This window comes from Microcaecilia unicolor, chromosome 3 (assembly GCF_901765095.1).
Source record: "Microcaecilia unicolor chromosome 3, aMicUni1.1, whole genome shotgun sequence".
NCBI classification, from domain to species: Eukaryota; Metazoa; Chordata; class Amphibia; order Gymnophiona; family Siphonopidae; genus Microcaecilia; species Microcaecilia unicolor.
In genome coordinates this window covers 368,653,284-368,676,088 of record NC_044033.1, presented here as the reverse complement: position 1 = coordinate 368,676,088, position 22,805 = coordinate 368,653,284, and the positions used below count along the sequence as shown (strand labels likewise).

The window sequence follows — 22,805 nt, the reverse complement described above, 5'->3', positions numbered from 1 at the left end:
ATTAATGCTTTCAATCTTTCAGTCATTAAATAAACAAATCTTTGCCATCTTTGTTAACACCCATGTCTGTTCATGATATGTAACTGACTTTCAAATGAAAGTTGGCTAAAAAGCAAAAAACACCAGCCTCCAGGGATGTGCTTTTGTTTTCAAATGATAGAACAATATCAATATTTTTTATATTGGTTTTGTCAGTTTTACATCCCAAATGACCTGCACTACCTACAATTTTATTATGTGGCTTCTATTGCTTGAAATACCATCTTTTTCCACAAAAATCGCAGGCTGTGGGCCTTGGCAAGCCTACCTATATTGGGGGAAAAAACATTTCTGTTTTCAGTCCTGGGCTCTTATGCACTCCATCATCATTCTCTCATCTACACACCCAAACTGTGTAAATTAAACTAAGGGGTCCTTTTACAAAGGCACGCTGAAAAATGGCTTGCGGTAGTGTAGGCGCCTGTAAAAAAGGCCTCTTTTTTTGCCAAAAATGGACGTGCTGCAAAATCAAAATTGGCGTGCATCCATTTTGGGTCTGAGGCCTTACCGCCAGCCATAGATCTAGCGGTAAAGAATCTGGGCAGTAATGACCTACGCGCGTCAAATGCCACTTGGCGTGCATCCATTACGCTCATCAGAAAAGAAAAAATATTTTTCAGATGCGCGTAACTGATGCGCGCCAAAATTGAAATTACCACAAGGGCCACACGGTAACCGAGCGGTAACTCCAATTTGGCACGCATTCAGCGCACTTAGGCGCCTACATGGCTTAGTAAAAGGGGCCCTAAGTTATGACTGCAACCAGGCTTACCCTTTCCCCTGAGCTGCTCCAGCGCTCAATTCATCATCTTTAAGTCAGCAGTGGAGGTCTCCATTACACAGTGCCGTAGTGAGGGTGGCTGCCACCTGGGGTGGTTCGCTGCTGCGCACCCCCCCCCCCCCCCAGGTGTAGTACGGCGCACCCCCTTCCTCGGTGCATCCCTCCCCCCCCCCCCAGAGTACATTCTTACCACTGGCATAGGAAAGGAAGCGGGCGGGAGGGCCAGTCCGCCCCGAGTGCACGTCACTGGGAGCTGCGTCGGCTCCGCTGGTTCCCTGCTCTCTCTGCCCCGGAACAGAAAGTAACGTGTTCCGGGGCAGAGGGAGCAGGTAACCAGTGGAGCTAGCAAGGCTGAACAGGTCTCATCTCTTTTCTTAACTGCCTACACCTCATAGCAGTTTTTAAAGTTGTAAAATAATGTGCAAATATCTACATGGAGAAGGATGGATGACCTGATCTTTACTTATTTCTGTAGAGGAGGAAACCAAAAGGCAGGAAAAAGCAGCTCTGCGAGTCAAACCACGTAAGTCACATTTTCTATCTGCATTTTCCTAGTAGAATGCCTTTTTATTTGGGGTTGCTCAAGCCCCTGCCCTTCCCTATCATCTCTTAGTTCCTCTCCCATGGTGACCAGTATCTATCTCTTGCCCTCCCTCCCTGCCTCTCAAACCCCTATGATCTTCAACATCTTTCTTTCTTCCTTCCTTCCCCCTCATGGTCCCCAACATTTCTCTGCTTCCCTACCCCGTGGTCTCAAACCCCTGTCGTCTCTTTGCCACACTGAACTCTCTCCTCAAAGTGCCTTCACCTCCAACCCCCCCCCCCCCCCTCTCACTTTCCCCCCCAGATTCTGGCTGAGTTCTTTCATGATAAGGTTCACAAGATTAAACTTGAATTCTCAACCAGGTCACCTCCACCTCTCCTTCCCTTAGTCCATTCTCTCAACCCTCCAACCCCTGCCTCCTTTTCTGAAATCACTGAAGAGGAAACTACACATCTTCTTTCCTTCTCAAAACTAACTACCTGTTCCTCTGATCCTATTCCCACCCATCTACTTAACACTATCTCTCCTACTATCATGTTTATCTGTCATATCCTCAATCTTTCATTGTCCACTGCGATTATTCCTGATGCCTTCAAACATGCCATAGTCACACCACTCCTTAAAAAAACCTTCATTGGACCCTACCTGTCCTTCCAATTATCGCCCTATCTCCCTCCTCCCTTTCCTATCCAAGATACTTGAACGTGCCGTTCACCGCCGCTGCCTTGACTTTCTTTCATCTCAAGCTATTCTTGATCCACTTCAATCTGGCTTTCGCTCCCTTCATTCAACTGAAACAGCGCTTGCTAAAGTCTCCAATGATCTGTTCCTAGCCAGATCCAAAGGTCTCTATTCTATCCTCATCCTTCTCGATCTGCTGCTTTTGACACTGTTGATCACAGCCTACTACTTGATACGCTGTCCTCACTTGGATTTCAGGGCTCTGTTCTTTCCTGGTTTTCTTCTTCCAGCGTACCTTTAGTGTGTACTCTAGGGGATCCTCTTCTACTTCTATCCCACTGTCAGTTGGTGTACCTCAGGGATCTGTCCTGGGACCTCTTCTCTTCTCCATCTATACTTCTTCCCTTGGTACTCTGATCTCATTCCTTGGTTTTCAGTATCATCTTTACGCTGATGACTCCCAGATCTACCTCTCTACACCAGAAATCTCAGCCAAAATCCAGGCCAAAGTATCAGCCTGCCTGTGTGACATTGCTGCCTGGATGTCTCAACGCATCTGAAACTAAACATGACCAAGACTGAGCTTCTTATCTTTCCCCCTAAACCAACCTCTCCTCCTCCCCCATTCTCTATTTCTGTGGATAACACTCTCATCCATCCTGTCTCATCAGCTCGTAACCTTGGGGTCATCTTCGACTCCTCCCTTTCCTTCTCTGCACATATTCAACAGACTGCTAAAACCTGTCATTTTTTTCTCTATAATATCAGCAAAATTCGCCCTTTCCTTTCTGAGCACACTACCAGAACCCTCATCCACGCTCTTATCACCTCTCGCTTAGACTATTGCAACTTGCTTCTCACAGGCCTCCCACTTAGCCATCTCTCTCCTCTTCAATCTGTTCAAAATTCTGCTGCACGACTAATATTCCGCCAGTCATTATGCTCATATTAGCCCTCTTCTTAAGTCACTTCACTGGCTTCTTATCCGTTTCCACATACAGTTCAACCTCCTCTTATTGACCTATAAGTGCATTCACTCTGCAGCTCCTCAGTACCTCTCCACTCTCATCTCTCCCTACATTCCTCCCCAGGAACTCCGTTCACTGGGTAAATGTCTCTTATCTGCACCCTTCTCCTCCACTGCTAACTCCAGACTCCGTTCCTTTTATCTTGCTGCACCATATGCCTGGAATAGACTTCCTGAGCCGGTACGTCAAGCTCCATCTCTAACCGTCTTCAAATCTAAGCTAAAAGCCCACCTTTTTGATGCTGCTTTTAACTCCTAACCCTTGTTCACTTGTTCAGAACCCCTATTTTATCATCCTCACTTTAATATTCCCTTATCTCTTGTTTGTCCTGTTTGTCTGTCCTAATTAGATTATAAGCTCTGTCGAGCAGGGACTGTCTCTTTATGTTCAAGTGTACATCGCTGCGTACTTCTAGTAGCGCTATAGAAATTATAAGTAGTAGTAGTACTCTATCTCCTCTCTCTGTTCCTTCCTTCCTTCCTCTTCAGCATTTCTCTTTCCTCTCCATGGTCTCCAGCATTTCTCTCCTTCCCCACCTCCTTTTTCCCCACTCCATGGTCTCCAGTATCTCTCTCTATACCTTCCTTCCACCCCCACTCCATGATCTTCAGAATCTCTCCTCCCACCCCTCTTCAGCAAATCTCCCCTTCCCTCTCCACTTCCCCTTCAGCGTCCCTCTCCTTCCTTCCTTCATTCCCCCCTTCAGCATCTGTCTCCTTCCCTCCCTCCTTCATGGTCACCAACTATGGGTGGCCCAAGACAATCTGCCGCCTGAGGCAGGGATGAGATGCTACCCCCACCCCTGCCTATACCAGGTCTTGCATCTCACCCCTTCTCTCTTCAAACCTCCTCCCCCACGTTTACCTTATTTTTGTCTTTTCCAAAAGGCGTCAGTGTCTCAACTCCCATAGGATTCCCTGCCACTGGCACCAGCCTATTCACTCCATCTACTGCATCCCACTGCTGAGAAAACAGGAAGTTACGTCAAGAGGTGGGCTTCAGTAGGGAGAAGGTGCCGGTGGCAGGGCAGCCTATGGGAATCACTGCCACTGCCGCATTTTGGAAATTAAAAAAAAATAAGGTAAACGTGGGGAAGAGGGTTGAGGATGATAAATCTCATGGACAAAGCCACCCGTGGGATATGTCTGACCACGGGCATTTTACTTATTTGCCTCCTCATTGTTAATCTGCTATACAATACAGTAGCAGTTTTTAAAGTTGTAAAATGTCCAAATAGCTACATGAAGAAGGGCAACTGATCTGATCTTATTTCACAGAGGAGGAAACCAAAAGACAGGAAAAAGCAGCTCCGCGAATCAAACCACGTAAGTCACATTTTCTATCAAACTGCTTTGTGAAGAATGTGAGCTGACAGAGCTCCCTCATTTTCCTATTTATTCCATAAATTAAATGGGAAGCATTTCAAATTATGTTGCTTTTTGCTAAAAAGAATACGAAAAAACGTTATCCCCAAATGTTGTCTAAATAATATCCCTGGGGTCAATATTCAAAGTCCTTTATATAGTCAGCAGTGGGTGATAACCAAACAAATCACAAAATTGACAAGCTGGTCACAATTTAACATGAGGGATTAAGAGAAGAAGTCTATCCCCAATTGTTTATTTCTACCTCCAGAATGAAGAAAAATAGAAATTGTAGCCACACGTACATGTCTAGGTTTGTAAAATAGAACAACTACATGTGGAAGTGATACCATGTCCATGTGGAAGCTGCCGGATTTGTGCAGCTCATTTTCTCCACCCATATATTTGTAAACTGGCTGCTCCTGCTGTATGTGCCTGCAAATACATGTGCACTCCTATATGTCCATACAGGTATTTTACAAAAGGCTCTCACATTTGGCACAGCCTTTTGTAAAATACTGCCATGATTGAGCATAATCTGACCTGGACATCTCAACTCTGATCTCAGCATCCTATGTAAAATGGGACTCAACAGGACAATAATTTTTGTGGTGGAGGCAGATATTAGGAAGTTGTGGCATTGGCTGAAGAATTATCTTGCAAATGTTATTAAACCACTAGGAGCTAGATTCTATATATGACTCCTGAAAAGTCAACACATAATACATTTCCGCCTAAGCGTATTCTATATGTGGTGCCTAGATTTAGCCATAGTATATAGAATATGCTTAGTTGATATCCCAACATCTAGAACTATGTGCATCCATTTACACCAAGGGTAATGTGGAGTAAATACCGGTGCATAGATTTAGGCATTGAGGGGCATTGCTACACTGAGACAGACCAAAGGTCCATCAAGCCCAGCATCCTGTTTCCAACAATGGCCAATCCAGGTCACAAATACCTGGCAAGGTCCCAAAAAAGTTAAGTACATTTTATGCTGCTTATCCCAGAAAAAAAGTGGTGGATTTTCCCCCAAGTCATTTTAATAATAGTCTATGGACCTTTCCTTTAGGAAGCTGTCCAAACCTTTTTTAAAACCCCGCTAAGCTAAACACCTTTACCACATTTTGGAATGCCCACGAAGTGCCCAGTACACTGCCTGCAACCATGCCCCTTTTTGGTTCCATGCATTAGAATTTAGGGGGCCCTTTTACTAAGCCGTCCAATGTACGTCAATTCAGAGTTACTGCCTGACTACCACGTGACCCTAGCAGTAATTTCATTTTTTCTGTGCATCCGCTATGCATGCCAGAAAATATCTAGTATGTGGTTAGCGCACACACATGGCAAAATGCTTTAAAGTTCACCCCACATTTTTCTGCATTAAACACATACTAGTGCTTAACACAGCTTTGCAGATAACTGGTTATATTGCACAATATAACTGGCTATCCGCTAATATTCAGCGCATCGCCATTAAATTTGGCAGCCAAATTCAGCCACTTAAATAGCAGGCCTATCTTTGGCCAGTATTAACTTAACTGGCCAGTACTGAACATTGACATAGCTAGTTAAGCTGAAAGCAGCCAAAAAAACAGCTGGATATTCAATGTCAGTCACCGGAAACCATCCGGCATTGAATATTTATTTTATTTGTTACATTTGTATCCTACATTTTCCCACCTATTTGTAGGCTCAATGTGGCTTACATAGTATCAGAGAGGCATTTGTAGACTCCGGTGTAAACAACTACAGAGTGATGTTGTGGCAAGATAAAGTTCATGTGGTATAGCCATATAAGGGAATCGTACAGCGGAAGAGTTGTGCTTTGTCCATTACGTATTTTAGTTGTGTCATGTAGCAGAGATTGGCATTTATGTTGGATTGGTAGGGTATGCCTTTTTAAACAGGTAAGTTTTTAGTGTTCTCCGGAAGTGTAGGTGGTCATACGTAGTTTTCAAGGCTTTTGGTAATGCATTCCACAGTTGTGTGCTTATGTAGGAAAAACTGGATGTGTAGGTTGACTTGTATTTGAGTCCTTTGTAGCTTGTGTAGTGCTGATTTAGGTACGTTCACGTTGATTCGGATCTGTTTCTAGTTGGTAGGTCGATCAAGTCTGTCATGTACCCCGGGGCTTCACCATAGATAGTTTTGTGAACCAGAGTGCAGATTTTGAAAGCAATTCGTTCTTTGATGGGGAGCCAGTGTAGTTTTTCACGGAGGAGTTTTGCGCTTTTGAATCGCGTTTTTCCGAAGATAAGTCTAGCTGCTGTGTTTTGAGCGGTCTGAAGTTTCTTTAAAGTTTGTTCTTTGCATCTCGCATAAATTCCATTGCAGTAGTCTACATTACTTAGTACCATAGATTGTACCAGGTTGTGAAATGTTTCCCTCGGGAAGAACTGTTTCACACACTTGAGTTTCCACATTGAGTGGAACATTTTTTGTTGTGGATGTCACTTGACTCTCTATTGTTAAGTTGCGGTCTATTGTAACGCTGGGTATTTTCAGGCTGTCTGAGATAGGGAGGGTGTACTCTGGGGGTGTTGATAATTGTGGGATTGTCTACATTGTGTTGGGATGAGACGATGAGGCAGTGTGTTTTTTCTTTGTTGAGTTTTAGTTGAAATGCTTTTGCCCAAGAGTCCATGATGTTCAAGCTGATCTTGATTTCGTTGGTGATTTCTGTCAGTTTAGATTTGTAAGGAATGTATATTGTGACATCGTTTGCATAGATGAAAGGGTTAAAGCCTTGGTCGGATAAGGTCTTGGCCAGCGGTGTCATCATTAGATTGAAGAGGATTGGTGATAGCGGTGATTCTTGTGGTACTCCGCAGTCTGCATTCGACGGTGATGATATGTTTGAGTTTCATTTTACTTGATATGTTCTTGAGGTTAGGAAACCTTTGATCCAGCTAAGTATGTTTCCACAATTCCTGAACTTATCTAGTAATCTTATTAATATATTATGGTTTACCATGTCGAATTGGAGGAGGAGGATGTTTTTGCCTGTTGCTATTTCCTGCTTGAATTTGGCTAGGAGAGTGAGTAATATTGTTTCTGTGCTGAGTGCCGATCACAGTCTGAATATTGGGCCCCTTGAATTTAACTCATTTAAAAATTGGGAGCCAATGCAAGGAAAGCTATATAGGATTAATATAATCAGAATGAGGTGAGTTAGTCAGCAATCTAGCAGTTTAATTGTTAATAGGCTGCAAGGCTTTGTACATTGTTAAAAGCATACCTAATAATAATGAATTACAATAATCCAATCATAACAATGTCAATGCCTACAGGATAGAGATAAAATCATTTTCCCTTTTCAACACAAGTGTATTCTATAATATAAAGTAGAGATTAGAGTAATCAAAAGTGAAGAATCCAAAATCATCAATACAATTTTGATTTGTGTGCATATAGGAACAGAAGCATTTTCAGAAGGATTGGGCAGTGGTGTTATACTTCAAATATGAATTCAGTTTTTTTGCAAGGTTTAAAGCTAGTTGATAATTTGCCATCCATGACTGTATCTTTTGCAGACTGATCTTTGTCTTAGAAAAAGCAACATCTACATTACCACTGGTGTATAACCTATAATTTATTCTCATTTCCTTCAGAATGATACACAAAGGCATTTAAACAAACCAAACAGATCAATAAGAAATACCAACTGATTTTTATTGATGATCACATGAACCAAAGCAATGCCCAACACAGGCTGTGTTTCGCCCACTAAGAGCTGCATCAGGGGCTACAAAATAATAAATATTCAAGATTTTAAGAAGAAGTCAAACAATAATAAAAACAATGACAATTATGAAATAAAACAAAGAAAATACCATGACAAGCACTTTAAAATGCATAAAAGTGTATCGAAATATATACCAGTTAAACATGCTTTACAAATTAATAAAAAATATGACATAATAAATAGAATCTTAAGAATAAATACATATAATATTGTCCCACCACTGCCATCAGAAAATGAACATACTATTTTTCATTGTACCTGTGTGGAGCCCAGATAAAGAAAGCAGGATAGACCATGTGAACATTTTTTCTTTCGGCTGCTTCTGAGAACCTGTATTTCAGCCTTTGGTCTCAATGTCCCCCACCAGTGATTGGTTTGGTGGTTTGCCCTCCTCATCCCCAATGGTTTGAAGAAGAGCTGATGAATCACCAAGCTGTAAAATAGCAATCTAAGGGTCACATGCCATATCACTTTTATATTTAACGTATAATACACATTTTTGCTATCAGTGCCAAATGTTAAATCTAACACTGTATATATAAATATAGATATATATTTAAGTATATGTTTTTGTCTCAGCATTTCCTTATCTCTGGGTATTAAATCTGATTTTCTGGGGGGGTTTCTTTCTTGCAGAGCACGAATTAAGACATGAAAAGGTGTCTCCACAAACCAAACCAGGTAAATCAATGATGTACAAGTTTGTCAGAGTGATCTATTTTCAAATAATTTGGGACATCCTGGTGTTAGCTAGTTTCAGGACCTTCATATTTGTATCTGGCATCATACTACACGCTTGTTCTGTTCTTTTGAGGTTTCACAGAACAGACTGTAGTTACTTCTTACCAAGCAGTGGCAGTTACTTTGGCAGAGGCATCAGGAATTAGGGATTGGGTGGTGTCAGAACCATCCAGGGCAGCCACACAGGGTGTAAGGGAGACAGGATAGATAAATTAGTCCCCAGCCATTTTCTCCCCTGCAGTGGCCAGGGAGTAATTCCAGCTGGATAGTACACTTATTACTATTTCTAAAGGAAAACACTTTTATAATAAGTGTGTGGGAGAAATTAAATCTATACCTAGGGAGATAGGGAGCAAAGGTTCTCTCTCTAGTTTTCACACCATTTAATTATTTGCTGTGGATGAAAAAATTGCCTCAAACTTTACTTAGGAGGCTAATCAGCAGAGAATACACTGGGGAATCGAATACACACTTAGGGAATCGATATTCAAAAGATTTTAACCTGGTTGCAGCACTTGCTACCCAGATAAATGCTGCTAAGAAAGATATTCAGCAGCAATATCAAGATTGTTTTGTGGAATATCTTTACAAGCCATCTTAGCACTATCCGCACAGGACTAGATTCTATATATGGTACCTGAAACATCCACGCAGAAAAGAACTACGCCTAGGTGTATTCTCTAAAGTATGCCTAAATTTTATAGAATAGGCTTACTTTTCTGCATGGTATATAGAATATGCCGAGCGCCTCTCCACATGAATTGGTATAAATGCCGTCGCCTAAATTAGGCTCAGAGCAGGTGTATTTATTTTATTTATTTATTTTAGGTCATTTATACCCTGCTTTTTGCAGCCCCAAAGCGGCTTACAATAATAATGTTCATAGATTTTAGAAACGCCCACACCCCACCCATGGCCATACCCCCTTTTCACCTATACAACTTAGAATTAGCTGAGCGAGTTGTGCACATAAATTTTAATTATTGACAATTAGTGCTGGTAGTTGCTTGTTAACATTCAATTAACAGCAGTGATTAGCTAGTTAGCAAGTTTAGTTACGTACAGTGTTATAGAATACACTTCAATTTCCACATGGAAATTAAGGACCAATACAGAGAATCCCAGGGGCAGTCAGGGAGGCGGAGCTTAGGGAGCATCACTCAGGCCGTAGCAAGTCATTCTACTACTAGGATAACTAATCTGGATAACTTTGGACAGCGAAAAAAGTAGTCTTCAAGTGTATCTGGATTATATTGCCACTACTTGGATAGTGGCAGGCACTCAGCACAGTGTCCATATATGAAGCAGTAGCCATTATCCAGTACTTTGCTTATGAGCCTCCGAATAATTCAGGTACATTATCCTCCTCATTCTATAGTAGGTCACCTACATTTTAGCACCTTTTACACACTTAAATGCTATGGTCTGTGTCCCGCAAATGGCAAAAGATAGAAGAGGCTCCATCATATTTAACCGCCTGTATGTGGTTGACATGGCAAACTGTCAACCTGCAAACAAAGAGTGGTGTGGCTCTGGCTGCTTCATTGAGCAGACTGAATGGACTGTGCAGGTCTTTATCTGCCATAATTTGCTGTGTTACTGTGGTTATATGCTCCTGATCAGTTTCCTCCAATACTAATCCTCTCCCCTAATTAGAATACTGGACACAGGAGACATTCCTACCCAGTGGCATAGCTACGGGCAAGCCTGGGTGAGCATATGCCCACCCAATCATGGCTGAGGCCCACCCAGCAGAAGCACCAAACTTCCCTCTCTCCCTCTCCTCCACCAGCAGCCAAGTATCATCCCTGCCTCTGTACTTCCTCTCCAAATGCACCTTAGAGATGTCCCCAGCGGCCTCAGCAATTCATTTTTACTGCCTGTGCCGGCCCTGCGTGCTTCCCTCTGCAGTATCCTGCCCTTGCTGATATCTGTTCCTGTGTCCTCACTGGTGGAACGTGACAGAGGGAAGCCTGTGGACCTGGTGCTGCAGCAAAAATGAATCGCTGTGGTCACTGGGGACGACTCTAAGGTACATTGGAGAGGACCTTGATGGTATGGGAGGGTCAAAGAGAGAGAGGGGGGGGGGAGTTGCAGGTCCATAGGAGGAGGATTGGGGTGAAAGGGAGAGAGATTGGATGCATAGGGGGTGGTGGTAGCTGAGGGGAAGGTAAAAAAATGTATTTTGTATATCTGTAAGGGCCAATCCAAATTAACTCTGGGCCCACCCAAAATACTAGGTCTAGTTACGCCACTGCTTCTACCTTCTAGAATCTGCTCAGAACTAAAAGGGCAAATGTATAATACTTCTTCTAGCAACTAGTGTTGTAATTAAAAGTCAGACTTATACTGCTTTTGGAGAGCCTCTGAAATTTCCTACGAGCATTACTGGAGGATTTCCAAGGTATCTACAATAATGTGCAAATTACTGCATGGAAAAGAGTTGTTGACCTAATCTTTATTTCGACTGTAGAGGAAAAAGCGGAAAGACAGGAAAAAGCACCTCCACGAATCAAATCAGGTAGATCATATTTTGTATCATTCTTAATGTGAATTAATAGAATTCAGTTTACCTAAAGAGACTACAATTCAGCATGAAAGGAAATTCTCTTAAAACCTTTTGCACAAATATTAAACATACTTGGGTCCATATTGTGACAGCATGGGGAAGCAGGTCTTTTGGCATCATTAGGAGCTGCAGTGAACATAGCAGAAATCTAGAAGAGAGTAAACTCATGGAAGTCCTGGGAGATGTAGCTCCTGAGAGTCCAGTGCACTGCAGTTGCTTATACCCATTTGTCCATACTACTTGCCCAAATGTTTAAAGAATCAGGTGAATGCTTCCCTCTAGCTTGCTAGCAGGTCCCTTCACACAGAAAACACACTGCTCTACTCTCAGTTTCCCAAAACTCTAACTGTTCCTTCAAGGCTGCTGGGGGGGGGGGGGGGGGGGGGGGGAGGAGATTCCGTCCCAGGTCCCCGATCATTTCTCCTAAGGAAATGGTGCGGAGGTACTTTCGAGAGGTTCTGCTAATATCATCTGAGAACATCCCCTACTTAGTAAGAACTCAATATTTGACTTTGGGAGGAATGCCTGGGAGTTCGACTAATTGGTGTAAGGGGCGATGGGCCAGAAGATTTAGACCTAACAGCTTTTCTGGAAAGCTCCTTGGAGGTTATAACAGCTAGAATGACTCTGTGACATTCGCCTTGGAACATGATAGAGATTATGTTTTGAAGTTATATTTCCGTCAGCTTAAGGAACAGTTTTTGGGCTCAAATCTATATAAATAATTCTCACCTCTAACGTTCAGTGAAGCACTGAACCTACTGTTCCTAGGGTAGGCTGGCAGGACCACTCACCCTCCTAGGCTGTGAGCACCATTCACCCTCACTCAGTAGACACGCCCTCGGCCACACCCCTTCCGGACATAATTCGCAACCCCAACGTTCTAATGAGGCAACATTTTTCAACTCCAACTTCCGTCATGGTGTAGATCACAGTGGAACCATGACTGTCTGCCCCGCCCTCGTGTACAACGTCATGATGTCGAGGGTGGAGCCATGGAACTACCGAACGACACATACCAATACCTTACACATGCACGAAGCACCGATGGACGAGCTGCAATAATGGAAGGCTACGGGACCACATGCTGTCGGTATGTCACTGATCCCCCCCCCCCCCCCCCAACATTGCTAAAACAACAAAACCTCGCTAGCGCCCATTTCATTGCTCTCCGAAACGGACCACTTTTACTAGTATTCATATATTTCCTGACTTGTTGCAAGCTACGCAGAAGCATAGGAAAGAACTTTTGGCCCTCAGGCCAAGAGTCTTGTCCTTGGAAGCTACATTTATTTTGAAAGTTCCTCTTAAATGTATTTCCTATCCATCTAAGAATTTTTTTTAACCTAAACTGATTGATTTTATAGTGGCCAGAGAAGTAATTGTTGTGTTGGTGGGTTTGAGTGGCCCACCTTAAAGTTAATGCGAACTGGTTGTAGGATTCTATTTGTTTATGCTGCTACTTTGTGATAAATATTTTCCCTTTTTCTTCTTCTTTGAACTTGACCCCTATATATTATGGACAAAATAATGGATATTTCCTTTTCTTTTTTCTCCTTTCGAGGGTTCTAATTTTCTGATTCCTTTCAGGTTTATGAATTATTGTATACTTGATTAATAGATTTAAATGCATTAAAAAATAAAGTCAGTCCTATCTTTATGTGGTGTCCCATAGCCAGGTAAGTGCTGAATATCACACTTAACTGGCTATGGTGTAGCCAGCTCTACAAACCCAGAAATTCAATGCCAGAGCCTGGACATGGCCTGGCATTGTATTTCCAGACATAACACCAGCGGCAGTCAGCATAACGTTGAGCACCGCTGGTTGAATATCGACCTCTGTATGTACTTTTCGGTTAGTGTAAAACCTGAAGGGGAAATATGTTTCCATATACATGTATTTCTTTATAAAATAGGAAATACATATGCAGATTTTTGTCCTACCCAAGACATGCTGAAACCCAGATTTTTGTCCTACCCAAACCACATCCCTACCTTGCGCCCTTGAAATCTATGCAAGTATGGATCTCCACATGTAAATAGTGGCTTTCTGAAATCACCATTTACAAGAGTATGCAATTTATATGTGTAAATGCTGATTTCTATATGCACAGGTGCTTCTAAAATAACTCCTTAATTTGCAGCATAATGTGATAACTGCTTCTAGCTTCTTTGTTGTAAAATAATGTCCACATAAACTAGCGCGGTTGACCTACTTTTTACCTTTTTGTAGAGGAAGACACCAAAAGACAGGAAAAAACACCTCCACGAATAAAACAAGGTAGGTTGTATTTTCTATCAAACAGCTTTATGGTGAACTAGGAAAAAATGTCCGTTTCAGAACGCAATGAAACGGGCGCTAGCAAGGGGCCCACCTCCCTCCGTCCCTCCGAGGTACTTGCCTTGTTCGCCACAGTTTCCGTTTCGGCCCTCGAGTGTCATAGCTCCGCCCTCGACGTCATGACGTTTTGACGCGAGGGCGGTGCAGACACTCCAGGGCACACCGGATATCTCGGGCACCTCACCTTCCATGGAGGCTTCAGAACGTTGGGGTTGCCTTTTATATAGAGAGATATGCACTGGAGTAATAATTATGGTTCTTCTTCCTTGGGTAAATAAGTATTAGTGTGTCATTATTGTTTTTTTTAATCATAGATCAATAGATATATCTATCACTAGTTATACATCCAGGTGGTGCTTGGGGGAGCTCCAGAGAGCAAAAGAGTTCTAGAAGAAAGGGAAATCATAGAAATGTTGGTTGATGCTTTAGTCAGAAGCCTCCAAATAATTTCCAGGTATTCTGTTACTCTCAACAACTCCAAGCCTCCAACATGGGGCTACTTTGTCAGTTTGATACTCTTCAAACTATAAGAGTATCAAATTGACAGGAAGTAGCCCCATGTGGGAGGCTTGGAGCTATTGAGAGGAAGCAGCAGGGGTTCAAAAAAATAGAAAACAGTAACTGAATACTTGGAAATTATTTGGAGGCTTCTGACTAAAGCTGCTGAAAAAGCCAAACTTTGGCAGAACAGGAAAGCAGAAGGACGAGCAGAGCTGTAAAACCACAACTGTAGAAGGAAACACACAGCAGGGGGTTCGGTTGCCAGACCCTGAAAGAAGGTGAGAGCTAGATGCTGCTACATATTTTGGAACCATCTGAGTTTGGGGAAACTGATAGAACAATATTCTTGCTGTGTGAAGGGTCCCGATTACAAGCCATAAGGAAAGATTCACCTAATACTTTGAGTATCTGGGCAGGAATTTCTTTTGGGAAGCAGATAAGCAGGGAGCAGAGATGTAGTAAGGGGGGGGGGGGGGGGGGTAGATTACCCCAGATATCATCTTGGCAGAGAAGCAGCAGGTGTCCCAAGTAGTCCCCCCAAAATTGAGATGCTTGGCTGGCGGGGGTCCCCAAGCCCCACCAGTAGAAGTTCTCCTGCCAATGCGACTTGTCATCTGCTCCCTCCTCCATGCAATGCTGGGTTTCTGTACAACCAATCATGCACAAGGGAGGTCCGCCCCCTTGCATGTGCAGTTCTTCCACATGCTCAGTTTTACAAAAACTGAGCATTGTGCTTGGGGGGGGGGGGGGAGGAGGGACGAGAGTGAATAGTGTGGTGCATGGCCAGGAGGGCTTCCACTGGCGAGGCCTGTGGACCTTGCCAGTTCAGGAATGTGGTGTGTGCTTGGGGGGGGGGGAGAAGCGGAGGAGTACAGTGGCACAGTAAGGGGGCAGAGGTGCTGTCCTCCCCCTCTGCCCTAGGTGCCATCCTCCCTTGCTGTATCACTGGCAATGAGAAGTAACTGCAATGCCATTAGAAATAAACCTGCTTTAGAGTTGTGCCAGAGAGTGATATCTGGGCTGAGAATGTTACTGATTAGGAGCCTAGAGGGGAAAAAAATATCCTGATTAGGTTGCAGCTGAGACTAAGGTCTGTGACATGTAGTTGAAGTTAGGGCTGAAGTTAGGGAGCTTACAAAGTAAGTTGAATGGCATATTTAAGGCCCTAGGCTGTAGGCTATATCGTGGAGAGTCAGCATCAGCTGCGGCTAGAGCCTGTTTGTACTTTGGATTAAGTTGTGCATGAACCTCTATATGAGATAGTATGAGCTAGAAGTACTAAAGCCCAAAAACAAATTTACATCTATTTTCGGATACCAAGAAGGCCATATTTGGAATACTTGTCCTATTTCAAAGACATTTGAAGATTTTCCTATTAAAATAGTTTTTTTTTGTATCTCTCTATTGGTATTTTGTATAGGTACATCTTTTGTTATCTGCCTTGATCTGTCATAGTAATGAGTGGATAATCGCTGTATTAGTAAGTTTGCTGTAGTGTTGGCCATGGAACTGTGTCTAGTGATCATTATTGTAAATGTACTTTGGGTAAGGTGCTAGTTAGAAATTAGAAGCCCATGGTGAAGCATCCACTTAAGTTGTAAACAACAACTTTTACATGTTTGCATCCCTCACCCTGAGACAATAGTAGAGCCAGTGTGTGACAATATTAAAAACTACTTCTGTTCTTGGTACTTGGTTGCTGATTCTTAAGTGACTTATATGTGAAACTGTAGCACTGAAAAACACGTAAGTTGTGATCTTTTAGGAGCCCTTTTATTAAGGCGCGCTGGAAAATGTCCTGCGCTGGTGTAGATGCCTGTATTGGATGCGCGCAGGCCCATTTTTTAACGTGCCTGCAAAAAGGGCCTTTTTTCCTGAAAATGGATGTGCGGCAAAATAAAAATCAGCGTGCATCCATTTTGGGCCTGAGACCTTACCGCCACCCATTGACCAAGCGATAAGGTCTCACATGTTAACCAGGCGGTAATCTATAGCACATGTAAACTGCCGATTACCGCCTGGTTAGCTCCATGCGGTAGAAAAAAAAATTTTCTGCTGCACGTTTTTGACATGCTTCAAAATTAGAATTACCGCCCAGGGCACACGGTAGTCAGGCGGTAGTTCTAATTTGACATGCGTTATATGCACGTAGGCGCCTACGCGTCTTAGTAAAAGGGCCCCTTAGGTTGCTAAAGTGCGAGAAGATATTTCTTTTAATTGAGACTGCCTGAAAAGTTATTTGTCTAAGTTTTGATCTTCAGCTTTTAGGTGGATAACTTATCTATGCAATCATGGATGCCTCAATAGCAGGTTGTAATAATTAAAAGGATAAAGTCTAAGGAAACAGCATGGCAAGAAATCCTCAAAATCCAAAATGGCGGTGCAAAGAAGCAGATCACAGAAGGAAAAGTTCTTTTAAAATCACTTTATTCATGTGTGGTCTAGAAGTAAAAGCCCAACACTGGCCGTGTTTCACCCACACAAGGGCTGCATCAGGGGCTATAGGCAACTAATAACAAATAGAACAAAGTACATATTAATAAAATATGAATAATAAACTCAATGATAAAAATAGTAACTTATAAATAAAACATGAATATATAATAAATAATAGTAGTGATAATACTAATAAGATACCATCCTATATAATAATTTGCACCTCCAAAGTTCCATCACTGTCTGGCTGCCTCGTAACATCAAATGACGTCAGCCAGCCTCCAGCGTTCCATTCCCCCTCACTGCCCCGCCCTCGCGTCAAAAAGTAATGATATCAGAGGGCAGAATAGTGAGAGGGAAGGGAACGCAGGAGGCAAGCTGAACTGACGTTAGGGGGTGTTACAAAAAGAGACAGGCAGACAGCGATGGAACCCCAAGGTACAATTTAGGCAGCAGGGTGGCGGGTGGCGGGCAAACGCAGTAAGCAACGGCACAAGACTGAGAGGCGAAGGACAGCAGCCTACAGCACTACATTCCCCATCACTGTCCCGCACTCACAAAAAGACGTTATGACGTCAAAGGGCAGAACAGTTAGAGGGAAGGGAAAGCTGGAGGCAAGCTGAGCTGACGTTAGGCAGACACGGAACCGTGAGGTACCCAGCAGATGACACAGCACATAAATTTATATATAACAGAAAAAACAGGATAATATCTAAAAAAAGAAAGGGATACAAAACACACAGACAGTGCAATCACTGTCACACACACTCTCTCACTCTCTCTTTCACACAGACACACACACAGAGTCTGTGTGTGTGTGTGTCTCTCACACAAAGTCTGTCTCTCACACACACACTCTGTCTCTATCTCTCTCTCTAACACACTCTCTCTCTCTGTCTCGCGCACACACACACTCCCCTTACGTTCCCACCCGAAACCTCTGCTCACAGGACAAATCCCTCCTCTCAATACCCTTCTCCACCACCGCCAACTCCAGGCTCCGCCCTTTCTGCCTCGCCTCACCCTATGCTTGGAATAAACTTCCTGAGCCCCTACACCAAGCCCCCTCCCTGCCCATCTTCAAATCCTTGCTCAAAGCCCACCTCTTCATTGTCACCTTTGGCACCTAACCTTTATACCTCTATTCAGGACATCTAGACTGCCCAATTTGACTGCCCCTATTTGACTGACTGTACATTTGTCCTTTAGATTGTAAACTCCTTGAGCAGGGACTGTCCTTCTAGGTTAAACTGTACAGCGCTGCAGAAATGTTAAGTAGTAGTAGTAGTCTCACATACACACTCTGTCTCGCTCACTCACACACACACTCTCTCTCTCTCTCTCTCTCTCTCTCTCTCACACACACACACTCTGTGACTTTCTGTCTCACACACACTCACTCTCTCACATGCCAGGGGCGTAGCCAGACAACAGATTTTGGGTGGGCCTAGGCAAGAATTGGGTGGGCACCAAGTGTTCTCTCCCCCCCCCCCCAAAAAAAATCTCAGCTGGTAGGAAAATGCTTCTTTCCACCTTGACAGCAGGAATGCACTGAAAATTGAGCATGCGCAGGTGCCGGTGTTGTGGAGAATAGCGTTTTTGTTACCATCAGGGGGAAATCTTCAGCTGGCAGAGCTTAGGATTCCCACCAGTTACCACTAAGCATGTGCTACTGTTGGGTGGACCTGAATCATAAATGGGTGGGCACTGGCCCACCGAAGCCCACCTGTGGCTACGCCTCTGTCACATGCCCACACTCACACAGAGACGAATTGCAGGATATGGATGGCATGAGAACACCTTAGACGATGCACTCACATGCAGCATGCCACAGCAAATCAGACACCTTTTTGCATACATTTGTGTTTTTGCCAAAAAAATGCTTTCCATTTTTTCCAAAAATACAAATTTTATATGACACTAGATTTTCAACACATCCATGGTTGCAAAGGTGATTGATTGCTCGATTTGTGAACAATTGTGCCTTCAGAAAATCCAAGCCGTTCTGACTACACATGGCAAAAACCTTGAACACTTTGGTTTACCAACAGTCATCCACAGAATAGAAAATCTTAAACTTGCCTTCAGTGTTGGAGATGAAAAGCAGAAAGCTGAACAAATGGTAGAAAAACTAAATAATGAGCAAAGGGAAGCATTTCATACTATACTTTCTGCCTGCAATACAAAAAACATAACCCACGCATGCCTAGACGGTCCTGCTGGAAGTGGAAAAACATACGTATAATACTATCCTGAGCTCCATCCGAGGAGATGGAGGAATTGCACTACCTGTTGCTTCTACAGGAATTGCTGCAAATCTCCTTCCAGGAGGACAAACTTATCATTTACCCATTCAAACAAGATCTAATTGAAATCACCAACAAAATCAACCAATGCCTCCAAATAATGCACACCTGGGCAGATGCATTCCAACTAAAACTTAACACAGAAAAAACACATTGTCTTGTACTCACCTCACAATATAACACAAAAAACTTCAACGCCATAACCACACCATACTGGTCGCTTCCGGTCTCACAAAACTTGAAAATTCTCGGAGTCACAATTGACCGAAACCTCACTCTTGATACCCATGTGAAAAACACGACGAAAAAGATGTTCTATACCATGTGGAAACTTAAAAGAGTAAAACCTTTCTTCCCAAGATACATCTTCCGTACCCTGGTACAGTCAATGGTAATAAGCCATCTGGACTACTGCAATGCATTATACGCCGGGTGCAAACAACAGACAATCAAAAAACTTCAAACTGCCCAGAACACAGCCTCCAGACTCATATTTGGAAAAGCCAAATATGAAAGCGCAAAACCACTAAGAGAGAAACTTCACTGGCTTCCACTGAAGGAACGCATTGAGGCTCATTTTCAAAGCACTTAGCCTCCCAAAGTTCCATAGAAACCTATGGAACTTAGCCTCCCAAAGTGCTTTGAAAATATGCCTCATTGTGTTCAAGATCTGCACGTTGGTACACAAAATTATTCATGCATACGCCCCAATCTACATGCTAAACCTCATAGACCTACCTCCCAGAAACGCCACAAGATCATCCCATAAATTTCTCAACCTGCACTACCCCAGCTGCAAAGGACTTAAATACAAGATGATGCACGCCACTACCTTCTCTTACAAGAGCACGCAGATATGGAATGCACAGTGGCGTAGCAAGGGCGGGGCGCATCCGTCCACCCCCCCCCCCCCCCCGGTGCAGCGCCTCCCCCCCCCGACACGGTCCCCACCTGCCTACGAGCTCCATCCATCTGCAGCGCTGCTGTAAAGAAGAAATCGCTTCGTCGGCCCTTCCTTCACTCACTGTGTCCCGCCCTTGAGGAAATAGGAAGTTACGTCAGAGGGCAGGACACAGTGAGTGAGGGAAGGGCTGACGAAGCGATTTCTTCTTTACAGCAGCGCTGCAGAAGGATGGAGCTCGTAGGCAGGTGGGGACCGTGTCGGGGTGGCGCTATGCCGGTGGTGGGGGGGGGGTGTCGTGTTGATCTGCACCGGGGGGGGGGGTGCAGCGGCGATCCGCCCCGGGTGGCAGCCGCCCCCGCTACGCCACTGGGAATGCATTACCTACAGACCTGAAAGCAATCAAAGAAACATCTATCTTTCGGAAATCTCTGAAAACATTCAACAAGGCCTACAATGAGAACTTATAACCTCACTAAGTGCACTCAACTATGAGCACACACTTCCTATAATTACCCTAACAACTCTCTTCCCTCACCCCTTTCTAAGCGCTACACATTACTAATTGTATCCGATATCCTGTTATGACAATGTTATCAAATCTATGTAAGCCACATTGAGCCTGCAAATAGGTTGGGGAATGTGGGATACAAATACAATAAATAATAATAATAATTTACAGTTTAAGTTACCTGTTCCTCTACTGGAAACGTCAACATCAAGTATCAGATTATCAAATGATGCTTTCATCATTAGAGATGCTAAAAATCCTTATTTGGGATGAGTCAACTATGGCACCCAGTATGGCACTTACTGCTGTACATAGAATCCTCAAAGACATCATGAACAATCAGAAACCATTTGGCAGGAAAGTTCTTCTCCTTGGTGGAGATTTTCGACAAACTCTACCTGTGGTAACACACGGTGATTGAGCTCACATTATTGAAGCCAGCATTAAGTTAAATAAACTATGGAAAAAAATTTAAATACTAAAATTAAACAACAATGTCTGCTCTGTAGACCCAGATTACAACAACTGGCTTATTACATTAGCAGACGGAAATCTTCCATGGCCAGACGGTTTCAAAGATATTATCGAAATCCCACAGAAGCACACTTGTGACGGCGATATAGTTAATGCCGTTTTTGTAGAAACAATTACCGCAGATACTGTTTACAACTTTGCTAAAAAGGCTATTCTTTGCCCAAAAATATGCACATGTTGACAAGATAAATGAGGCTGTTCTAAATATTTTAGAAGGTGAGACAATTACTTTATTTAAGTTTGGACTCCATTCATGACTCCAATGATGAGGAACATCAGTTATATCCTGTAGAATTCCTTCATGAACAAACTCCAACTGGCATGCCTTGCCATAAACTGCATTTAAAAATTGGAGCCATAATTAGCCTACTCAGGAATTTAAATACCAAGCGAGGTTTATGTAATAGAACTCATGTAATAGTGAAAGACTTGAAAACTAACCTCATTATTAGTCAAGTAATCACTGGGTCAACTGCAGGGAGTACTGTTTTTATCCCACATATTGAACTAACACCACCTAACACTGACCTCCCATTTACATTACAAGGAAAACAATTTCCTGTGAAATTGGCTTTTGCAATGACAATTAACAAGTCACAAGGACAAACATTTGAAAAAGTTGGCATTTTCCTCCCAGAACCAGTGTTTACACATGGGCAACTGTATGTAGCATTTTCAAGAGTTCGAAACTCTTCTGATGTAATTGTAAAAGTCATAGATGGTCCTGAACAAGGAAAGCTTTTCCCTCAATGCAACAAAGTTTCCACTAAAAATATTGTTTATAAAGAAATCTTGCAAATGTAAACAAGCATTATATAAAAATTTTAAAATTTCTGTGTACTCTTTAGCTTTTTGGAAATATACTATAAATAAAAATTAAAACAAAACACAAAGATTAAAAAAAAAAAAAAAAAAAAGAAAGAAAACAATCCACATGTCATACCCCTGGACCATATTATTCATTATACACCCTTCTCAATTATTCTTTATCATCACAGCACATTCTTCCTAACAGTTCCCTTAAAAATATAATCGCCATTAGATGATAACCTTGCTAGCGCCCGTTTCATTGGTTTGAGAAACGGGCCTTTTTTACTAGTAACATATAAAAGAGAGCAAATATGTAAATATCATTAACTAAAATAAATATATAACTAAAGGACCTCATTTATCAAACTGCGCTAGCGATTCCTGGCACAGCAATGGCGACAAACCCATCCACTTGAATGAGCTTCGTCAGCATTGCCGCATGGGAATCACTCCAGCAACTTGTCCAAACCTTTCCTAAACCCGGATAAGCTAATTTCTGTTACCACATCCTTTGGCAACAAGTTTCAGAGCTTAACTATTCTTTGAGTGGAAAAAGCATGTCCTCCTATTTGTCATAAAAGTATTTCCATGTAACTTCATTGAATGTCCCCTAGTCTTTGTACTTTTTGAAAGAGTAGAAAAAAAATGGATTCACTTTTACCAATTCTACACTACACAAGATTCTGTTGACCTCAATTATAACCCCCCTCAGCCATCTCTTTTCCAAACTGAAGAGCCCTAACCTCTTTAGCCTTTCCTCGTATGAGAGGAATTCTACCCTCTTTATCATTTTGGTGACTCTTCTTTGAAACTTTTCTAATTCCGCTGTATTTTTTTTGAGACATGGAGGGGCATAATCGAATGGCGCTGGCCAAATAGATGGCCGGCCATCTATATGGCCAGCGCAGTAAAACGCTGTCCCCAACCGTATTATCGAAAAAGATGGCCGGCCATCTTTTGTTTCGAT

The 22,805-nt window shown here is 42.8% G+C and overlaps 1 protein-coding gene across 1 annotated transcript in view; it reads left to right on the top strand.

Annotated features, from left to right (window-relative positions):
* Positions 1-22,805, top strand: part of LOC115464761 (triadin-like) — a 135,424-nt gene that overhangs the window by 52,865 nt on the left and 59,754 nt on the right. The window contains exons 12-16 of the mRNA XM_030195114.1: positions 1,296-1,343; positions 4,351-4,398; positions 8,825-8,869; positions 11,403-11,450; positions 13,732-13,779. Of these exons, the coding sequence (XP_030050974.1) occupies positions 1,296-1,343; positions 4,351-4,398; positions 8,825-8,869; positions 11,403-11,450; positions 13,732-13,779 (237 nt within the window). The remainder of the gene's footprint in view (positions 1-1,295; positions 1,344-4,350; positions 4,399-8,824; positions 8,870-11,402; positions 11,451-13,731; positions 13,780-22,805) is intronic.